The 18,389-nt window shown below is 32.3% G+C and overlaps 1 protein-coding gene across 1 annotated transcript; it reads left to right on the top strand.

Moving 5' to 3' along the window:
- Positions 1-939: 939 nt before the first annotated feature.
- LOC123656610 (dual oxidase) lies at positions 940-17,087 on the top strand. The gene is made up of 26 exons (XM_045592279.1): positions 940-1,066; positions 1,345-1,532; positions 3,558-3,641; positions 4,109-4,223; positions 5,075-5,241; positions 5,793-6,029; positions 6,748-6,944; positions 9,947-10,080; positions 10,157-10,271; positions 10,351-10,552; positions 10,632-10,785; positions 10,867-11,036; positions 11,178-11,333; positions 11,428-11,574; positions 11,678-11,809; positions 11,895-12,098; positions 12,199-12,386; positions 12,481-12,748; positions 12,830-13,058; positions 13,415-13,632; positions 13,839-13,953; positions 14,025-14,208; positions 14,331-14,490; positions 14,595-14,750; positions 14,853-14,981; positions 16,150-17,087. The coding sequence occupies exons 1-26, from the start codon at positions 955-957 to the stop codon at positions 16,276-16,278; spliced, it is 4,290 nt and encodes a 1,429-aa protein (XP_045448235.1). The 5' UTR covers positions 940-954; the 3' UTR covers positions 16,279-17,087.
- Positions 17,088-18,389: the final 1,302 nt, after the last annotated feature.

Raw genomic sequence — 18,389 nt, 5'->3', positions numbered from 1 at the left:
AGGGCGATAATTTGAGTAATCATTCTTTTTACCTTTTTTATGAATTGGTCTTATACAACCTATTTTTAGAGCATCCGGGTAATGACCACTTTCAACACTACGATTAATTAAGTCTGAAATTGAACCAGAAATGTTGTCGCCTATAACTTTAATATCGGAAATATTAATATTGTCCAAGCCTGGAGCTTTTCTTGGGTTTAATTCTTTAATTATTTTATTTACACATTTTGCTGATGCTCGTTTGAACAATATACTTGCGTCCAAAGTTTTACGTGTAGCTATAGAATCAGATAACTTTAAATTACATTTTGGAATAATGTCTTTAACTGTTCTGTCAAATGTTCTTGCAAAGTTCTCGGTCATGTCTTTGGTATTAATACCCTGTGCATCGAAGGCTCTATGTATAGCCATATCTAATGATAGTGTTATTCTTCCTAACATTTCGTTAACGATTTTGTATATTTTTCTTGTGTTTCTAAAATTATTATTAATATATTGTACGTAATAATTATTTCTTTTGTATTCTAAAAGTTTATGAATATTATTTCGAATTTTGTTATAATCTAATTTAATTTTTGGATCTAGACTATTTTTCCACTTAGAAAATATATAATCTCTCTTATCACAAAGCCTGAAAAAAAAAAAAAAATATAGGGGATATGTTGAAATGCATTTATAGCGTACCCCAATTTTCATGAGAGGTTGTTACTATCCTGTTCGGAGCAGCTTAGCTTTTTCCTGGCTGTATCGTTTATCGCATGGTCTCATTTATATTTGAGCAAGATCTAATGAGAAGTTGAATAAAATTTAACAATGTGTATGTAGAATTACTTGTCGAATTAAATTGAACAAACACAATTACGTCTACTCTATTTTACTCTAATAATTTAATTATATTTCCCAGGTAGTCGACTTACAAGAAAGACACCTGCGTCGTATGCGGATGGCGTTTATATGATGGCGGGGGTCGATAGGCCCGGAGCCAGGACACTGTCAAAGATATTTATGCGAGGACAAGATGGACTGCCTTCACTCGCTAACAGGACAGCTTTACTTGCATTTTTTGGTAAATAATATCGCAAATACATACGCAATAAAATCATTATACAGGAACTATATATATATTTACTATTTCAATAATTATGTTACATAAAACAAAACTTTCATAACATAACTTGAAAAAATGACACCACAAGAAAATTGTTGTCTTTATACTTATGTTATTTTATGTCCGTACAAAACTACAACGAAAGATTATTTTTTAAAAATTGATTCCGTTCAGTTCAGACATATGATATAAAAAGCATTATAATTTTTATTAATCCTGTATTTCTTTTCCAACAGGCCAAGTAGTAACTGGAGAAATAGTGATGGCTTCAGAATCTGGGTGTCCAATTGAACAACATCGCATTCCAGTAGAGAAATGTGACCACATGTACGATCCTAACTGCGAAGGTGCTATGTACATGCCTTTCCACAGAGCTGCGTATGATAGATCAACCGGACAAAGCCCTAATAGTCCTCGAGAACAAGTAATAAAATTTTCTGTAAAATTATATATACTTATATATATATATATATATATATATATATTTGCTTTATCCATTTGAAATTCATTTCCTTGTCGCATCTTTGTGTGGTAACTTAATATTGGATTAAACGGTATAATTATCGTGGTAATTAATACGGAATAAAGCGAGAAGCCAATAAAAAAACAAGCTAAAATAATGTTTTGTATATTTACAATGTAGACATTACTATACGAATTTCGTTTTAATTTGTAGTTTGGATATTATATATATAGAACGAGGCACTTTTTTATTCTTAGACTACAAACTATTTCTTATGAAAATGGAAAATGGGTAGATGCTTGATTGTTACACTGTCGCGCTAAAACTCCTGAATCTTCCGGAACGCATTAAGATGTGTAAAGCCACTTTGCACATCGATGCAAATAACATTATGACTCGTGTTTCTATTTATGACTTAAATCAAAGTTGATGCCTATTTTTCTTTTTCAAGCTAATTTTTTAAATTATAAAGTAATTGAAATTTTTAAAAACATTTTTAAAACATTTATCGACACATCATTTATACATATACTAAGTATTGATCCGTTTATCGAAGGTCGAATTCTAGGCAATAAAATCCAATGGCACCTTCTGACCTAGATTGCATCTGAATACGTAGCATTGATTAGCTTCAAATAAGTCCCGACGTTTAATAAACGTTTAAAGTTCACACATTCCTTACAGCATCGATATAGAATGTTAATTGAAAACTAATTTAATTCTTATTACATTTGTTTCGTAATATACTAAGCCAATATTTATTTATTTTATGATTGAGGACGATGTCGCGTCATTGGATTTGCTGCGGTATTTACCCATAGATAGTTTAGATAAATAATAAAATAATGCCTATCAGCGTAAGGTCAATGATTTTCTTGTAACCATCAATAAAATTGTATTTAGAAAGGCTATTAAAAAACAAAAAAAAAAGTGTTTATAATTGTTTTTTTAACAATATGACCTATTTATTCGATATCATAAACGCTTCAGCCTGTAATATCCCACTACTAGGCTTAGGCCTCTTTCCCCATGTAGGAGAAGGATCAGAGCTTAATCTACCACGCTGCTCCAATGCGGGTTGGCGGATATATTCCCTACTATGAGTAACGATCGCTATCAGGTGTACATGATAACAACCGGGACCGACGGCTTAACGTGCTCTCCGAGCACGGTGAGGAGACCCACTAGGACTGCACAAACACCCATTGTACAGCTTATTTGTGTAACCATTTGTATAGCCAATACAAATGTTTGTTAGGTGCGGGGATCGTACCCGCAACCGCCAGCGTAACAGCTACAAACCAGTGCTGTGACCGTTGCGCCAACGATACTTATATTATATGCGATTATAATTATAATCTTTTATTTTGTAATACGCCATGACATTTAAATGTCAGAAGGTACAATTTTAATGCCCTATATTTTAGTACCTCCATTTAATTTGCAACAACAAAAATTATTTCATTTCAAGATATTTTGAAATTATAATATAAAATATTTATTCCTTTTATTAGAGTTTTTTTATAGTACTTAACTGTAACAATGATAACTTTTTAACCACGGCAAACACCTGTATGACCAATACAAATGTTTGTCATGTGCGGGGATCGAACCCGCAACCGCCAGCGCAACAGGCATCCATGGCTGTGACCGCTACGGCAACGCGGCGTCAATTATATATTGATACCTATATCGATACCAAATCATATACCATGATATATTCATTATTTAGTATATTAGTAGATCATATAAACATACAACATAAGTCAAGTGACGAAAGAAATTACAGTTATGAATATAAAAAAAAAGAAAGCTTACGCGAAGATGACATTAATAAGAAAGTAGTTACTGTTGAGATAATATTATATTAAAGGGAATGTGGGAAAAAAAACAAAGATTAAAACAAGAAAATGATTACGTGAAAATGAAACTATAACAAGCGAAAAGAGATATAAAATAAGTTTTAAAATTTGCATTTTGTTTCAGATAAATCAGATAACATCTTGGATCGACGGCAGCTTCGTGTACAGTACAAGCGAGGCCTGGGTGAATGCAATGAGGTCATTTCAGGTGCCACCAGCAGCCACGCCTGCCTCTTTATGTACATTCATATGCCTACAATATACTTACTCACATCCAAACATTACACAGGCTCACATATTTTACAAAACTATAGTACAAAAAGATACGCTTTCCACACTTTTATAGAAATTATTGTTACATATAATTCGAAGCAGTAAAAATAACCAGAAGCTTTAGAATACAATACACATACTTTGGTTGTTATCAAAAACAAGTAAACAAGTCTATAAAAAAAAGTAATAATTGTAAATATATTCTCTATAATTATAACTGTGGCAGTAGGTACTTACGCTTACTATTCGGAATATATATTGCCCAATTACCGATACATTTGACAAGCGGTTGATTTGCTGCAGCGACTGAATTTATTACCATTCAATTTTCAATCGTACCGCCTGTAAATAGTTTTTGCTATATTTAGTTTAAAGTATATTATAAAATATGCTTATTTACAGAATGGGAGCTTGGCAAGTGAGGGTGGGATGCCCTTACGTAATACGAAACGTGTGCCACTATTCAACAACCCAGTTCCTCATTACATGAGAATGCTCAGTCCTGAAAGGCTCTTTTGTAAGTACTTTTAGATTATAACAAACAAAACATGCTAAATTGTTTTTAACCGACTTCCAAAAAAGGAGGAGGTTCTCCATTCGACTGTATTTTTTTTATGTATGTTACATCAGAACTTTTGACTGGGTGGACCGATTTCGACAAAATTTTTTTTAATCGAAAGGTGGTGTATGTCATTTGGTCCCATTTAAATTTATTTGAGATCTAACAACTACTTTTCGAGTTATATCTAATAATGCGTTTTTACTTGACGCTTTTTTCGTCGACCTACGTTGTATAACAACATAACGTTTTACTGGATGTACCGATTTTGATAATTCTATTTTTGTTGGAAAGGAGATATCCCTAATTTGGTAGCATGATAAGAAAACCGAGAAATCGAGTGTAACTCTCGAAAATCCGCATAACTTTTTACTGGGTGTACCGATTTTGATGATTTTTAATTTAATCGAAAGCTGATGTTTATCATGTTGTCTGTCACATTAAAATTTTATCGAGATCAGATAACTACTTTTTGTAGTAATCTTTGATAACGCGTAATTACTTGGCTCTTTTTTCGTCGATCTACGTTGTGTTACTTGTCGATGTAATAGAAGTCGTTTTTTTTTCGTTTGCGAGCAAATACTTATATACATTATATTATTTTATCTTTATTCAAATTGATTTAATAGCCAAAGATATAAAATCTTTTTTTATACCTTGTTCTACAACCAAAGAATAGATTCTATACAGAAAAAATATGGAAGAAAGACAAAAAATGTATAAAGGGCAGAAAATCTTCTATCATAAATTATATTGCCAGCCGATTCTCATATATCATATAAACTCATTGTCGTGTGACTGCTCCTTAGTGCTAGGTGATCCGCGTACAAATCAAAACCCAGCGATGGTAACATTTGGGATTCTGCTGATGCGTTGGCACAACGTTGTAGCGGCGCGCGTGCATCGCCAGCATCCGGACTGGAGCGATGAACAGCTGTTTCAGCGAGCGAGAAGAATCGTTATTGCTAGTTTACAGGTAAAGTAAATTATAAGATACTAGCGAAACCGCGAACGTTGTACTTCCATATTGTTTTCCATGGGTATAAAAAAAATATCCAATGTCATTCATTCATTGTTATTTGTATAGATTTTAATTAATATGCATGACCAGTGTGTTTCTTAAAACTAATATTGTTGTTATATTTCTTGATTGATCTGTATTTTTCCTGGTTTCTTTGTGCTTGTGTTTATATTTTGTAACATTTGGTCATCTTTGTGATACGATGCTTTGTGAGGAGGGCGTTAATGACTGCGACACAGTCTTATACTAATGTAGTTATTATCGTTACATTTTGTTTTTGTTATGTAGCAAATATTTGAAATAAATAAATATTAAATATAATAAATATTTTTAGTTACTTAACTAAATTTCTTGGTGCTTTAGCTAAAGCATCTATTTAACAGGATCATATTACTCGAAAAATGTTAATTATTATAAAAAAAATGAATTAAAATATTATTAAAACAATCTTAAATCTATAAAACTTTAAGGTAAGAGGGTTTTGATGAAAATAATATACATTCCAGAATATCATATTATACGAGTACGTCCCAGCTTTCTTAGGCGTACCGATCCCACCATACTCTGGTTACCGTGCCGAAGTAGCCCCAGGAGTCACGCACGCCTTTGCAGTGGCTGCTTTCCGATTCGGACATACATTGGTGCCACCGGCCATATTACTAAGAGACAGAAATTGTAGATACGGCCGGGCGCCTGGTGGTCATGATGCAATTAGGCTGTGTCAGACTTGGTGGGATGGAAATGTAAGTAACTGAAACACTTAGAATTTATTATAAAACTGTGCATAAGTTTATAAAATATACTTTTTAATGTGTAACTACATACAACTACACGTTTCGTCGCCAAAACTATACCTACCTACGTAACTACGTTACGAACATTAATACGTTAAAAAAACTATTTAAATTCAGTGTCACCAAATGTGTTAAGCTAAGCGCATAGATAACTGATATAAAATTACTTCATACTTTATTATGTTATTAACTAATAATGTTATTTATGGCTTCTATTATTAATTAACAATCGACTACATTGTACAATTATGGGTGTGCAATATTCATAGTAATTTAATACAAATAAGATTTTAGATTAGCAGTTTCATAATAAAAAATTTAACAAATTTTTCAATATTAATAAAAGTGGCCTTGGTTTATTGTCACAGAAATATGAACGAAAATTATCGTAAAATTTTATTCTCTGTTTGGATTTCTATTTAATATAAACTAAAGATGTAATAAAATGTAATGCTTTTCGTGACTTTTGAAATTGATTTCAGTTAAACAATTACTTTTTAGTACTTCTCAGTTCGTTATTGAGATATTCCCTTGACCTAAAATAATACATGAGAGTATACCTAATATTATAACAAAATAATATAGCTATACATTTGCTCAAATATCATCTCTAAAAAACGGATTTCTAACTGTTTCAAAAAATAACAAGATATTTTATTGTTTCAAGGATGTAATGTCACAAATACCAATAGAAGAGGTTCTAATGGGCATGGCTTCCCAATTGTCGGAGCGTGAGGACGCACTCCTCTGCTCAGATGTGAGAGATAATCTCTTTGGACCCATGGAGTTCTCACGAAGAGATCTTGGTGCTTTGAACATTATGAGAGGGCGGGACAACGGCTTGCCAGATTACAATACGGCCAGGTAAATTATTACATCATAAAATATAATCTATAATATATATAAACGCGAAAGGTCATTCATCACGAAATCTCCGAAACTATAACACCTACAAACTTGAAATTTGGCAGGTAGGCTCCTTATAGGAAGTAGACATCCGCTAAGAACGGATTTTACGAAACTCAACCCCTAAGGGGGTAAAATGGGGGTTGAAAGTTTGTATGAGAGTCCCATGTTTTTGACGTAAGAGACTTGAAATTTAAAATGTATGCTCTATAGATGGTAACAAGGTGTTCAAATAATGTATCTTTAGAAATCAACTCCCTTTTGGGGTTAAAACGGGGGATGTTACGTTGACTCACTAATCACGAAATCTCCGAAACTATAATGCTTACAAACTTGAAATTTAGCAGGTAGGCTCCTTATAAGGCGTAATCTATTGCTAAGAATGGATTTGACGAAACTCGACCCCTAAGGGGGTAAAACGGGGGTTGGAAGTTTGTATGAAAGTCCCATGTTTTTGAAGTAAGAGACTTGAAATTTAAAATGTATGCTCTATAGATGGTAACAAGGTGCCCAAATAATGTTTCTTAGAAATCAACTCCCTTTTGGTGTTAAAACGGGGGATGTTACGTTGACCCACTCATCACGAAATCTCCGAAACTATAACAGCTACAAATTTGACATTTGGTAGGTAGGTTCCATATAAAGCGTAGTCATATGCTAAGAACTGATTTAACGTAACTCGACCCTTAAAGGGGTAAAACGGGGGTTGGAACTTTGTATGAATGTCCTATGTTTTTGAAGTAAGAGATTTGAAATTTAAAATGTATGTATAGATAGTAAAAAGGTATCCAAATAATGTATCTTTACAAATCAACCCATTTTTGGGGTTAAAACGGGGGATCGTAGGTTGACTCACTGATCACGAAATCTCCGAAACTATAACACCTACAAACATGAAATTTAGCAGGTAGGCTCCTTATAGAGCGTAAATTACTGTTAAGAATGGATTTTACGAAACTCGACCCCTAAGAGGGTAAATTGGGGGTTGGAAGTTTGTATAAAAGTCCTATGCCTATGAAGTTATGAAGTAAGAGACTTGAAATTTAAAATGTATGCTCTATATATGGTGAGAAGGTGTCAAAATAATGTATCTTTAGAAATCAACTCCTTTTTGGGGTTAAAACGGGGGATGTTACGTTGACTCACTAATCACGAAATCTCCGAAACTATAATGCTTACAAACTTGAAATTTGGTAAGTAGGTTCTTTATAGGGTGTAAACATCCGCTAAGAACGAATTTTACGAAATTCGACCCCTAAGGGAATAAAACGGGGGTTGAAAGTTTGTATAAAAGTCCTATGTTTTTGAAGTAAGAGACTTGAAATTTAAAATGTATGCTCTATAGATGGTGAGAAGGTGTCCAAATAATGAAACTTTAGAAATCAACTCCCTTTTGGGGTTAAAACGAGGGATGGTAGGTTGAGTCACTCATCACGAAATCTCCGAAACTATAACAGCTATTAACTTGAAATTTGGCAAATATGTTCCTTATAGGGCGTAAACATCTATTGAGAACGGATTTTACGAAACTCGACCCCTAAGGGAATAAAACGGGGGTTGGAAGTTTGTATAAAAGTGCTATGTTTTTGAAGTAAGAGAGTTGAATTTTAAAATGTGTGCTCTATAGATGGTAAGGAGGTGTCCAAATAATGTACCTTTAGAAACCTACTCCCTTTTGGGGTTAAAACGGGGGATCGTAGGTTGATTCATTCATCACGAAATCTCCGAAACTATAACAGATACAAACTTAACATTTGGCAGGTAGGTTCCTTATAGGTCGTACCCCTAAGGGGTAAGGGGTAAAACGGGGGTTGGAAATTTGTATGAAAGTCCTATGTTTTTGAAGTAAGAGACTTGAAATTTAAAATGTGTGCTCTATAAATGGTGAGGAGGTGTCCAAATAATGCATTGTAATCTATATGTATAAAAGAGAAAGGTCACTGACTCACTCATCACGAGAACTCAAAAACCGCTGGACGGTCCATCCATCCAGGATGTACAAAGATGAAATTTGGCAGGGAGGTAGATTATAGTTAGCCGACGTCCGCTAAGAACGGACTGCGATATTCCACCGCTAAGGTGGTTTAATTGGGGTTGATAGTTTGTATGAAACATATACAGCAGCTATAAGTTCGCCTGATAGGTTATTTATACTGCAGCCTGAAAATAAAACTAAAAATGTGGTGTATAGAGAGGTATTATAAAATAACTATTAAATTATACTAAATTGTGTCTTTTAAAAAGTTACTCAGTCTGATAAGCATTTCAAGTGACAGAAATAAAAAAATAATTTGCGTTAAGCATCTTAATAGTAATACATATCTTCATAACCACGCGGACGTAGTCGCGGGCAACAGTTAGTGTATTATAAAACAAAGTTCCCAAAAGCATTTGTGATCTTTCACCAATGGAGAGCGGGCTTCAAGAGAAAGGTTTGCGGAACGGCTAAGCCGATTTTGATGAGAGTTTACTGGAAGTTTTCCGGGAAAACTTTGTGACACACTAAAATTCAACGCGGGCGAAGCCGCGGGCACAGCTAGTAGGCTATATTTACAATATTATCGTATACGCTTCAGCCTGTAATATCCCACTACTGGGCATAGGCCTCTTTACCCATGTAGGAGAAGGATCAGAGCTTAATCCACCAAGCTGCTCCAATACGGGTTGGCGGATATATTCCCTACTATGAGTAACGATCGCTATCAGGTGTACATGATAACAATCGGGACTGCTGGCTTAACGTGCTCTCCGAGGCTCGGTGGGGAGACCTACATGGACTGCACAAACACCCAGACCACGGTAAACACCTTTTATGACCAATACAAATGTTAGTAATGTGCGGGGATCGAGCTCGCAACCGCCAGAGCAACAGGTACAATCCATGGCTGTAATCGTTGAGCCAACGCGGCGTCATCATATCATATTATCGTATGTTTATTTGTAATTATTATTAATTACAGAGAATACTTTGGTCTACATAAAATCAAAACCTTCAATGAAATCAATCCACAACTTTTTGAAAACAATCCTGATTTACTTCAAAAGTTAATCCAAATTTATGAAGGAAGACTTGACAATATCGATGTTTATATTGGTAAGAGAGTAATTTTGTATTCCCTTGATTTGAATTAAAATTATTTTATTCATTTAACTAATAAAATATTTTTAAGGTGGAATGCTTGAATCAACTGGACATCCAGGAGAATTGTTTAGAGCTATCATAATAGACCAATTTACAAGAATACGAGACGGTGACAGATTTTGGTTTGAAAACGAAGGGAATGGGTAAGTTAAAATAATACTATAATTAACTATTTATCAATATTATTTTTCATATCATATTAATAATCTTAACAATTTTCAGAATATTTACTCGAGAAGAAATCGAAGATCTACGTCGTATAACTCTATGGGATGTTATTGTAAATAGTACAGCAATTGGTCCTAATGATATCCAAAAAGACGTTTTCCACTGGTCAGAAGGAGATCCGTGCCGTCAACCGTATCAATTAAATGCTTCTAAACTACCACCATGCAAATACCTAAAGGGTTACGACTACTTTGAAGTTAGTTACTTTAATACAATCGAAAATTCATTTTCTGTCTTGTAAGCATTGAATAATTAGTTACTTGTTATATTTTTAGGGAAATGAGTTTGCATACATTTACACATGTTTAATTCTCACATTCGTGCCAATACTCTGCGCGGGCGCGGGATATGGCGTTGTAAAACTACAGAACAGTCGTCGACGTCGTCTTAAAATACAGCAAGAACATTTGAAAAATGCTGAACAAAAAGGTAAAAGTATGTTTGATAATATAGGAACTGAAAAAAAGTCATAAAAAATCTCATTCTAACTCTTGTTAATATCTCTTTAAGGTTCTGTTGATAAAATGGTATGTAGAGAATGGGTACACGCATCCCACAAGAGGCAAGTAAAGCTAAGACTCGGTCCAGAATCTGCGCTTCATGTAACTGATCGCAAAGGTGATAAGTTACGTACTGTACCATTAGAACATACCGACCAACTTACTGTATTAGAAAGCCAAGTAAGTTTTCAATAAATTTTATACATATCCAAAATCTGTACATAGGTATACATATTATTCCGTTATTGCTTTATATTGTTTTAAATCTTATTGTTTTTTTATTTCGTAATTTTTATAATTACTTACATTATATTTTTGTAGGAAAGCCGTACAAATAAGCGCCCTCTCGTTTTGATAAGAGTACAGCGTGAGCACGATCTCGTCCTGGAAATGGATTCCTTTGCTTCACGTCGGAAATTTCTTGTTAAATTAGATGCTTTTCTTTCACAACACAAAAAGGCACTAAATCTCACACAGGTAAGAATATATATCTAAAAGATAATAATAATATATAACTTATTTTTCAAACTTTCAAAATATATTAATAAAGCTTTTTCTTTCGGTTATTTAGGGACATCGAGACCATATCTTAGCATCTGCAGAAACAAGAGAACGGCGTCAAAGAAAACTTGAACATTTCTTCAGAGAAGCATATGCTATCACTTTTGGTCTTGCACCTGGTGAAAAGAGACGAAGATCTGAAGATTCGGATCCGGAGGTAAATTTACGTTTTTTTTTTTTAATATTTATTGTTACTTTCTATCACAAATAATTTCGATTATCACATAATAGAAGTTTCCATAAGTATTGTTTCTTTACAGTCTATAGTTATGAGAACATCTCTATCCAAAAGTGAATTTGCAAGTGCTCTTGGAATGAAGTCAGATGCAGTGTTTGTAAAGAAAATGTTTAACATTGTTGACAAAGATGGTGATGGAAGAATATCTTTTCAGGTATGAAATAAATTTCAATGTTCCTATATTTTGTTTAAATTGAAACGAATTACTTAAGCTTTTTATATTATTTATCTTTTTACAGGAGTTTCTTGACACTGTTGTATTATTTTCCCGTGGAGCGACAGATGACAAACTTCGGATTATATTTGATATGTGCGATAATGATAGAAATGGAGTAATCGACAAAGGTGAATTAAGTGAAATGTTGCGTTCTTTAGTGGAGATTGCGAGAACTACTTCCTTAAGAGATGAACATGTCACTGAACTTATTGATGGCATGTTCTCCGTAAGTATTTTTTGGAGTCGTTGAAAAATTGAAATAAAAATTATTATGACTATTTTCAACTTTTTCAAAAAAAATAGCTTGAATCTAATTGTTGTTATAGGATGCTGGTCTTCAGCATAAAGAACATCTTACGTATTCGGACTTCAAACTAATGATGAAAGAATATAAAGGAGAGTTTGTTGCAATTGGCTTGGATTGTAAAGGTGCTAAACAAAACTTTTTGGATACATCTACAAATGTTGCTAGAATGACCAGTTTTCATATAGAGCCTTCGATGGAACAGAGAAGGTGAGACACTAGAGAACAATGAATTACAATTATTATTTACTAATATATTTTTACGCATATTTATTTCTTAAACCCAACTTTGGATATATTTCAGAAATTGGTTCTTATTGAAATGGGATTATATGACAACTTTTTTGGAAGAAAACCGACAAAATATATTTTACCTATTTGTTTTCTACGTTGTAACAATAGGTTTATTTGTTGAAAGATTTGCGCATTATTCTTTCATGTCTGAACATTTAGACTTAAGACATATTATGGGTGTTGGAATCGCAATAACTCGAGGATCAGCAGCTTCATTGTCTTTCTGCTACAGTCTTCTTCTTTTAACAATGTCAAGAAACTTATTGACGAAGTTAAAGGTATATTCATAATTTTATATTAAACCTTGGCTTAACATATACTTTTTCTTATTACCTAACTTCAAAATGTTAATGTTACAGGAATTCAGCATCCAACAGTATATACCATTGGATTCAAGTATCCAATTCCACAAAATAGTTGCCTGTACGGCACTCTTTTTTTCCCTTCTTCACACAGCGGGCCACATGGTGAACTTCTATCACGTTTCCACGCAACCTGTAGAGAACTTACGCTGTTTGACGAAAGAAGTTCATTTCACCTCAGATTTTAGACCTGGAATAACATATTGGGTCTTTCAAACTATAACAGGTGATTATATTTTTTGATTACGTCAATCTACATTAAAGCAATTGAACATTTATTAGTGCTTTTATTTATTACTTATTAGTCTTATAACCAATTTTTAACGAAGCAATGCAATAATTTTTAATACAGTATAATATCAGAAGTCCACTGTTTTTTCAACTGTTTCTCATTTATGGTGTTTACTAATACTAGAAAGCGAGCTGCTTTTCAGCCTTAATTTATACAGGCCTATGACAGAAGAGTGGTAACAAAAAAAAAAGTTAATAGAATCTATAATTTTACAGATTACCAAAATATTATATAATAGCAATGTTGTCATATAACTTTGGCAGAAAATTTTATAATTACGAACATTTCAGGTGTAACAGGCGTCCTGCTATTCATAATAATGTGCATAATATTCATATTCGCACACCCCGTCATCCGCAAGCGCGCGTATCCGTGGTTCTGGCGCGCGCACTCGCTGCACGTCGCGCTCTACGCGCTTTGCCTCGTGCACGGCCTCGCGCGGCTAACCGGCGCGCCGAGGTTCTGGATATTCTTCCTCGGACCAGCCATTATTTACATTTTGGACAAGGTTAACAAATTACAAAAAAATGTTTTCGTTTTTTTATTTAAAACTTCCTATATTTTCTTTTTTAATGTCATATATAGTTTTATATTACACATAGTATTATTAAATTACAATGTTCATTATACTCTAACACAGAACTCTAACTATTATATGAAAATCGGTCTTTTCCAGACAACTTAGGCAATCAATATTATTTTCTATATTTTCAGGTTGTTTCATTACGCACGAAATATCTGGCTTTAGATGTGCTAGAAACGGAAATGTTGCCATCTGACGTCATAAAAATAAAATTCTATAGACCACCCAATTTAAAATATTTGTCAGGTAAACAAAAACGAAAAGAAAAATGATCTCTAATAAAAATAAAATATTCTTAATATTTTTACCTTATTTAGGTCAATGGGTTCGGCTGGCTTGCACAGCATTTAAGAAGGAAGAGTTCCATTCCTTTACATTAACATCAGCACCGCACGAGAACTTTCTGTCATGCCATATAAAAGCACAAGGACCTTGGACTTGGAAACTTCGAAATTACTTTGATCCTTGCAACTATAATCCAGAAAACCAGCCAAAAATTAGGTAAAAACAAGTTTGGTCAAAATTTCATACATTACGTTTCAATATACTGATGTCATTTCATTATTCATTTCATAATTTCATTTTATTGCTGATTTAATTAAATTCTTTATTTTATATTATAGAATTCAAGGTCCATTCGGAGGAGGTAACCAAGACTGGTACAAATTCGAAGTTGCAGTTATGGTCGGTGGAGGTATTGGTGTAACTCCTTATGCCTCAATTCTAAACGATCTAGTTTTTGGAACATCTACTAATAGATATTCAGGAGTTGCTTGCAAAAAGGTATGTAGACATACATTATTACACATATACATATATAGCATACATATATACATTATATAGCTTATTTTATAGTATACCTTAATTAATAAAAGAAATTATCGTAGGTATACTTCTTATGGATTTGTCCTTCACACAAGCACTTTGAGTGGTTCATCGATGTTCTAAGGGATGTAGAAAGAAAAGACGTCACGAATGTTCTGGAAATACACATATTCATAACCCAGTTCTTCCACAAGTTCGATCTCAGGACTACGATGCTGGTAAATATAACAAATATTTTATCGAATTTTACAATTTCATGTATTAATGTCTATCTAAATATTTCGATAAAGTTATTACAAATTTACATAAAATTGTTTCAGTATATCTGCGAAAACCACTTCCAAAGGTTATCCCGAACTTCTATGTTCACGGGACTAAAAGCAGTTAACCATTTCGGACGTCCTGACATGTCGTCCTTCCTTAAATTCGTCCAGAAAAAACACAGTTATGTAAGTGCCTTTCATTTTGCCTATTAACGCAAAAACTTAACAGTACCTAATATAACCTACACATATCTAGTGAACCATAATTATATTATATAACTATTTGTACACTGCAATAACTTAACCTATTGACTAGTAATGACGATGATGTTAAAGTAATAAGATCCTCTCATAGTGCATTTTGATATAACCTGATTCGATATATATAATAAAGTGTTTTCATTTGCCTTTCTATTCGGAGGCAATAATGTATACCCAATCGTGAGCATGTCATCTGTCGTAAGTCCCAACAGAAGGACATAAATAAGAACCATCTGCAATATCATTAATTTGTAATTTATGCTTTAAACATTACATAATGTTTGTGACGATCCAAATAAATTAGAAGCAATCTTTACTTTTATAAATTATATTCAGCGATTTCACAGAGATTCTACGTAATAACCAGATCACTAAGTTCACAAATGCAAATCAGTCTTCTAGGGCTTAGAATCGGTTTATATAACATTTTATTATTGATTATTAATCTTACCGTCAAACACATTTTATGACAAGAGTCATTTACATTATTAAAATGTTATATCTATTTTTAATTACATTAATGTTAATTACTCAATACATCAATTGTTAAGAAATATTCCATTATTATATTACTATAATTTTATTTATATTTATGAATTATTATAATCTGTTAAACTATATAACATAAATAGGTATTTTGTATACATATTATTGTATATATACATAATTGTATTTCTGATAAATTGTACGCTAGCATCCGATCGAGTGTCGATGTGGGCACTAGATGTCGCTAACATATTTGTACAACTTATTTGCGATTTTTCTACTTTGTATTTTTAATGTAACAGTTTAACTGTTAATTTCTTATCTTTAGCGGAGTAGGGTATTGTGAATCAGTAATTAATTTAGTTTATTAATCAATCAATTCCTAAAAAAATTAAGAGTTCTTTTGTGCCTGTAATCTGTCCAATGAATCCTTTATTCATAATATTTGTTAAAATTTAAATTTAGAAAGATTTTATGCTATAAAAATTCACGCGAAATACTTGGTACCTATAAAAAATCAAAAACATCAAACGAATTAGTTCGTAGAAAGACGTTGGGTACAACATTGTATCCACATATTATTTTTTTTTTTTTTTTTGTTATTCAGGTGTCAAAAATCGGCGTGTTCTCGTGTGGACCACGGCCGCTCACCAAATCCATCATGTCGGCGTGCGAACAAGTCAACCGTACGAGACGACTACCCTACTTTATACACCATTTCGAAAACTTCGGATAGTTACTTATAACACTATAAATTCCACCTTACACATGGTAATAAAATAGTGACAGAATAATAGATATTAAAAAAAAATACTTTAATTAACTCGATACATCAAATTGTTAATATAGTTAAAAATTAGTAAATATCAACAAATATCAGGTGACACAACGAAACGCTATAATTATTAGTAAGACTACTTCATTATGAAAAATTTTATTATTCCTTTATCCCTGTTTTCCTCAACAATCAAATTTTAATAGTGTGTAATTTTTATAATTAAATAATTTTATGACACTGCCTTTCAACAAACTAGTGATGCTATTTAAATAATTATGAATGTAAGATATTTATTAATACATATACAAAATTTCATTATTCATGATATTTTAATGCCAAGTAGTTAATATTTTGGCATTTTGTGTTACCATTACTTTAAAATAGATTTGAATCATAAGTCAATGTAGGTATGTTAAGTTTTTGTTAGTCGTATTTTTTATATTCATATACTTTCTGCACGAAAAAGAAGTTTCTCACTTTCCAAATATTATTTGAGTTTCGGCTTTGAAGAATATCGTTTTCATAAAATCATAGCGACGTTAGTACAAAACAACTTTGCATTTTTATGTACAAAACTGTAAACTATTTTATAATTATTGTAAAATACTCATTGCGACTAAAATTAAGTTATTTGTCCTTTACGATTATTTAAATTCAAAAAGATGCTTTTAAATGTATATAGTGTAGATGTTATTGGCTAGAATAAGAGTAACCGATTTTTACAGATTTATAGTGTAAATAATGAAATAAATTTTGTTTCCTATGAAGTGACTATTCATTTTGAAAGTAATTGACTACCCGAGGCAGAACAATATGCGCTCGAATGCTGCCTATTATTAACTAATTAAACCTACGTTCTAATTGTTATCGTACACGAATCTACCGGGAGCGGTACAATGTAATGAGCGTTCCCAAACCTTCAAGATTATACTTGAATTATTTATGGACGGTAATTTGAGGCTGCCTTTAAAGTAAGAGGCAGTGACTAGCCTTGCAGCGCACTCTACACAGCACAGTCACTCATCAAAAGTAATAAACGTTACATATCATAATAGTAAATTTACTGTACTAAAAATTAATACGATTTATCTACACGGCAATTTGTGATCGTAATCAAGTAATTTTGAAATACTAATATTACAACAAAATTGTAGTAAGACGTTTCTGATTAATTTTAAAATTACCTATAACTAAAATCAAAGGCTATTTCATTTTAAACAAAAGTTAGCCTAAAATGGTAACGATTCTTTCAATAGGACAAAATATTACAAAATAATTTATACGCCATAAAATATTGAACCTTTCATTACCAATATAAATTTTGTTTTAAGTTAACATGAATTTAAAAAAAAAAAACGTTTTCAAGTGCAAAAACAATATAACAATGTAGATAATAATGAATTTTATTTACTTTTTCTGTTGAAAATATTAAAAGTATATGTTAACATTTATAGTAATTCTACATTTTCCTAATTCGTCTAAAATGTTGTAACAGTGGCTATAAAAACATGAACAAATAACTTACGATGTTAATCCACACATTATTCGTCTTGCTTGGTCCATTTTTGCGTAAAACGAAGAATGTACAAACTCACATAAGAATTCTTCAACAAGAAATACTGCTAATTTACATTGTAGCGCTGGGAATAAATTTTAAAAATGTAATATTATCTTGTCATCTGCAGTGTAGATAAACTTATGCAATTGAAATATAATATACACAATTTGATTTAAACGTGGCGAAAAATTTAATTACGTCAACGAAGATCAAACTATAGATATATACTATAATTACGTAGTAGTCAAATGTATGTAGTTGCTATGTAACTAAAATTGAAACGTCGGCACATGCTTTGTATATAACCTGAATATAATATATAATAATAAAATGGAAGTATATATTTTTGTAGATTCTAAAATCAAAATATTTTTAAAATACACTAACTTAAAACTTTTCTGAAACAACGCCAATAGTAAATGAAATTCTCATTATATTTTCAAAATACTTATAATACCTTATTGCTACTATTATTCTATTTCTCTGTTACTATTAAGCTAACATTCGGTAT

Source organism: Melitaea cinxia, chromosome 9, assembly GCF_905220565.1.
Source record: "Melitaea cinxia chromosome 9, ilMelCinx1.1, whole genome shotgun sequence".
NCBI lineage: Eukaryota > Metazoa > Arthropoda > Insecta > Lepidoptera > Nymphalidae > Melitaea > Melitaea cinxia.
This window is presented reverse-complemented; position numbering and strand designations above follow the sequence as displayed.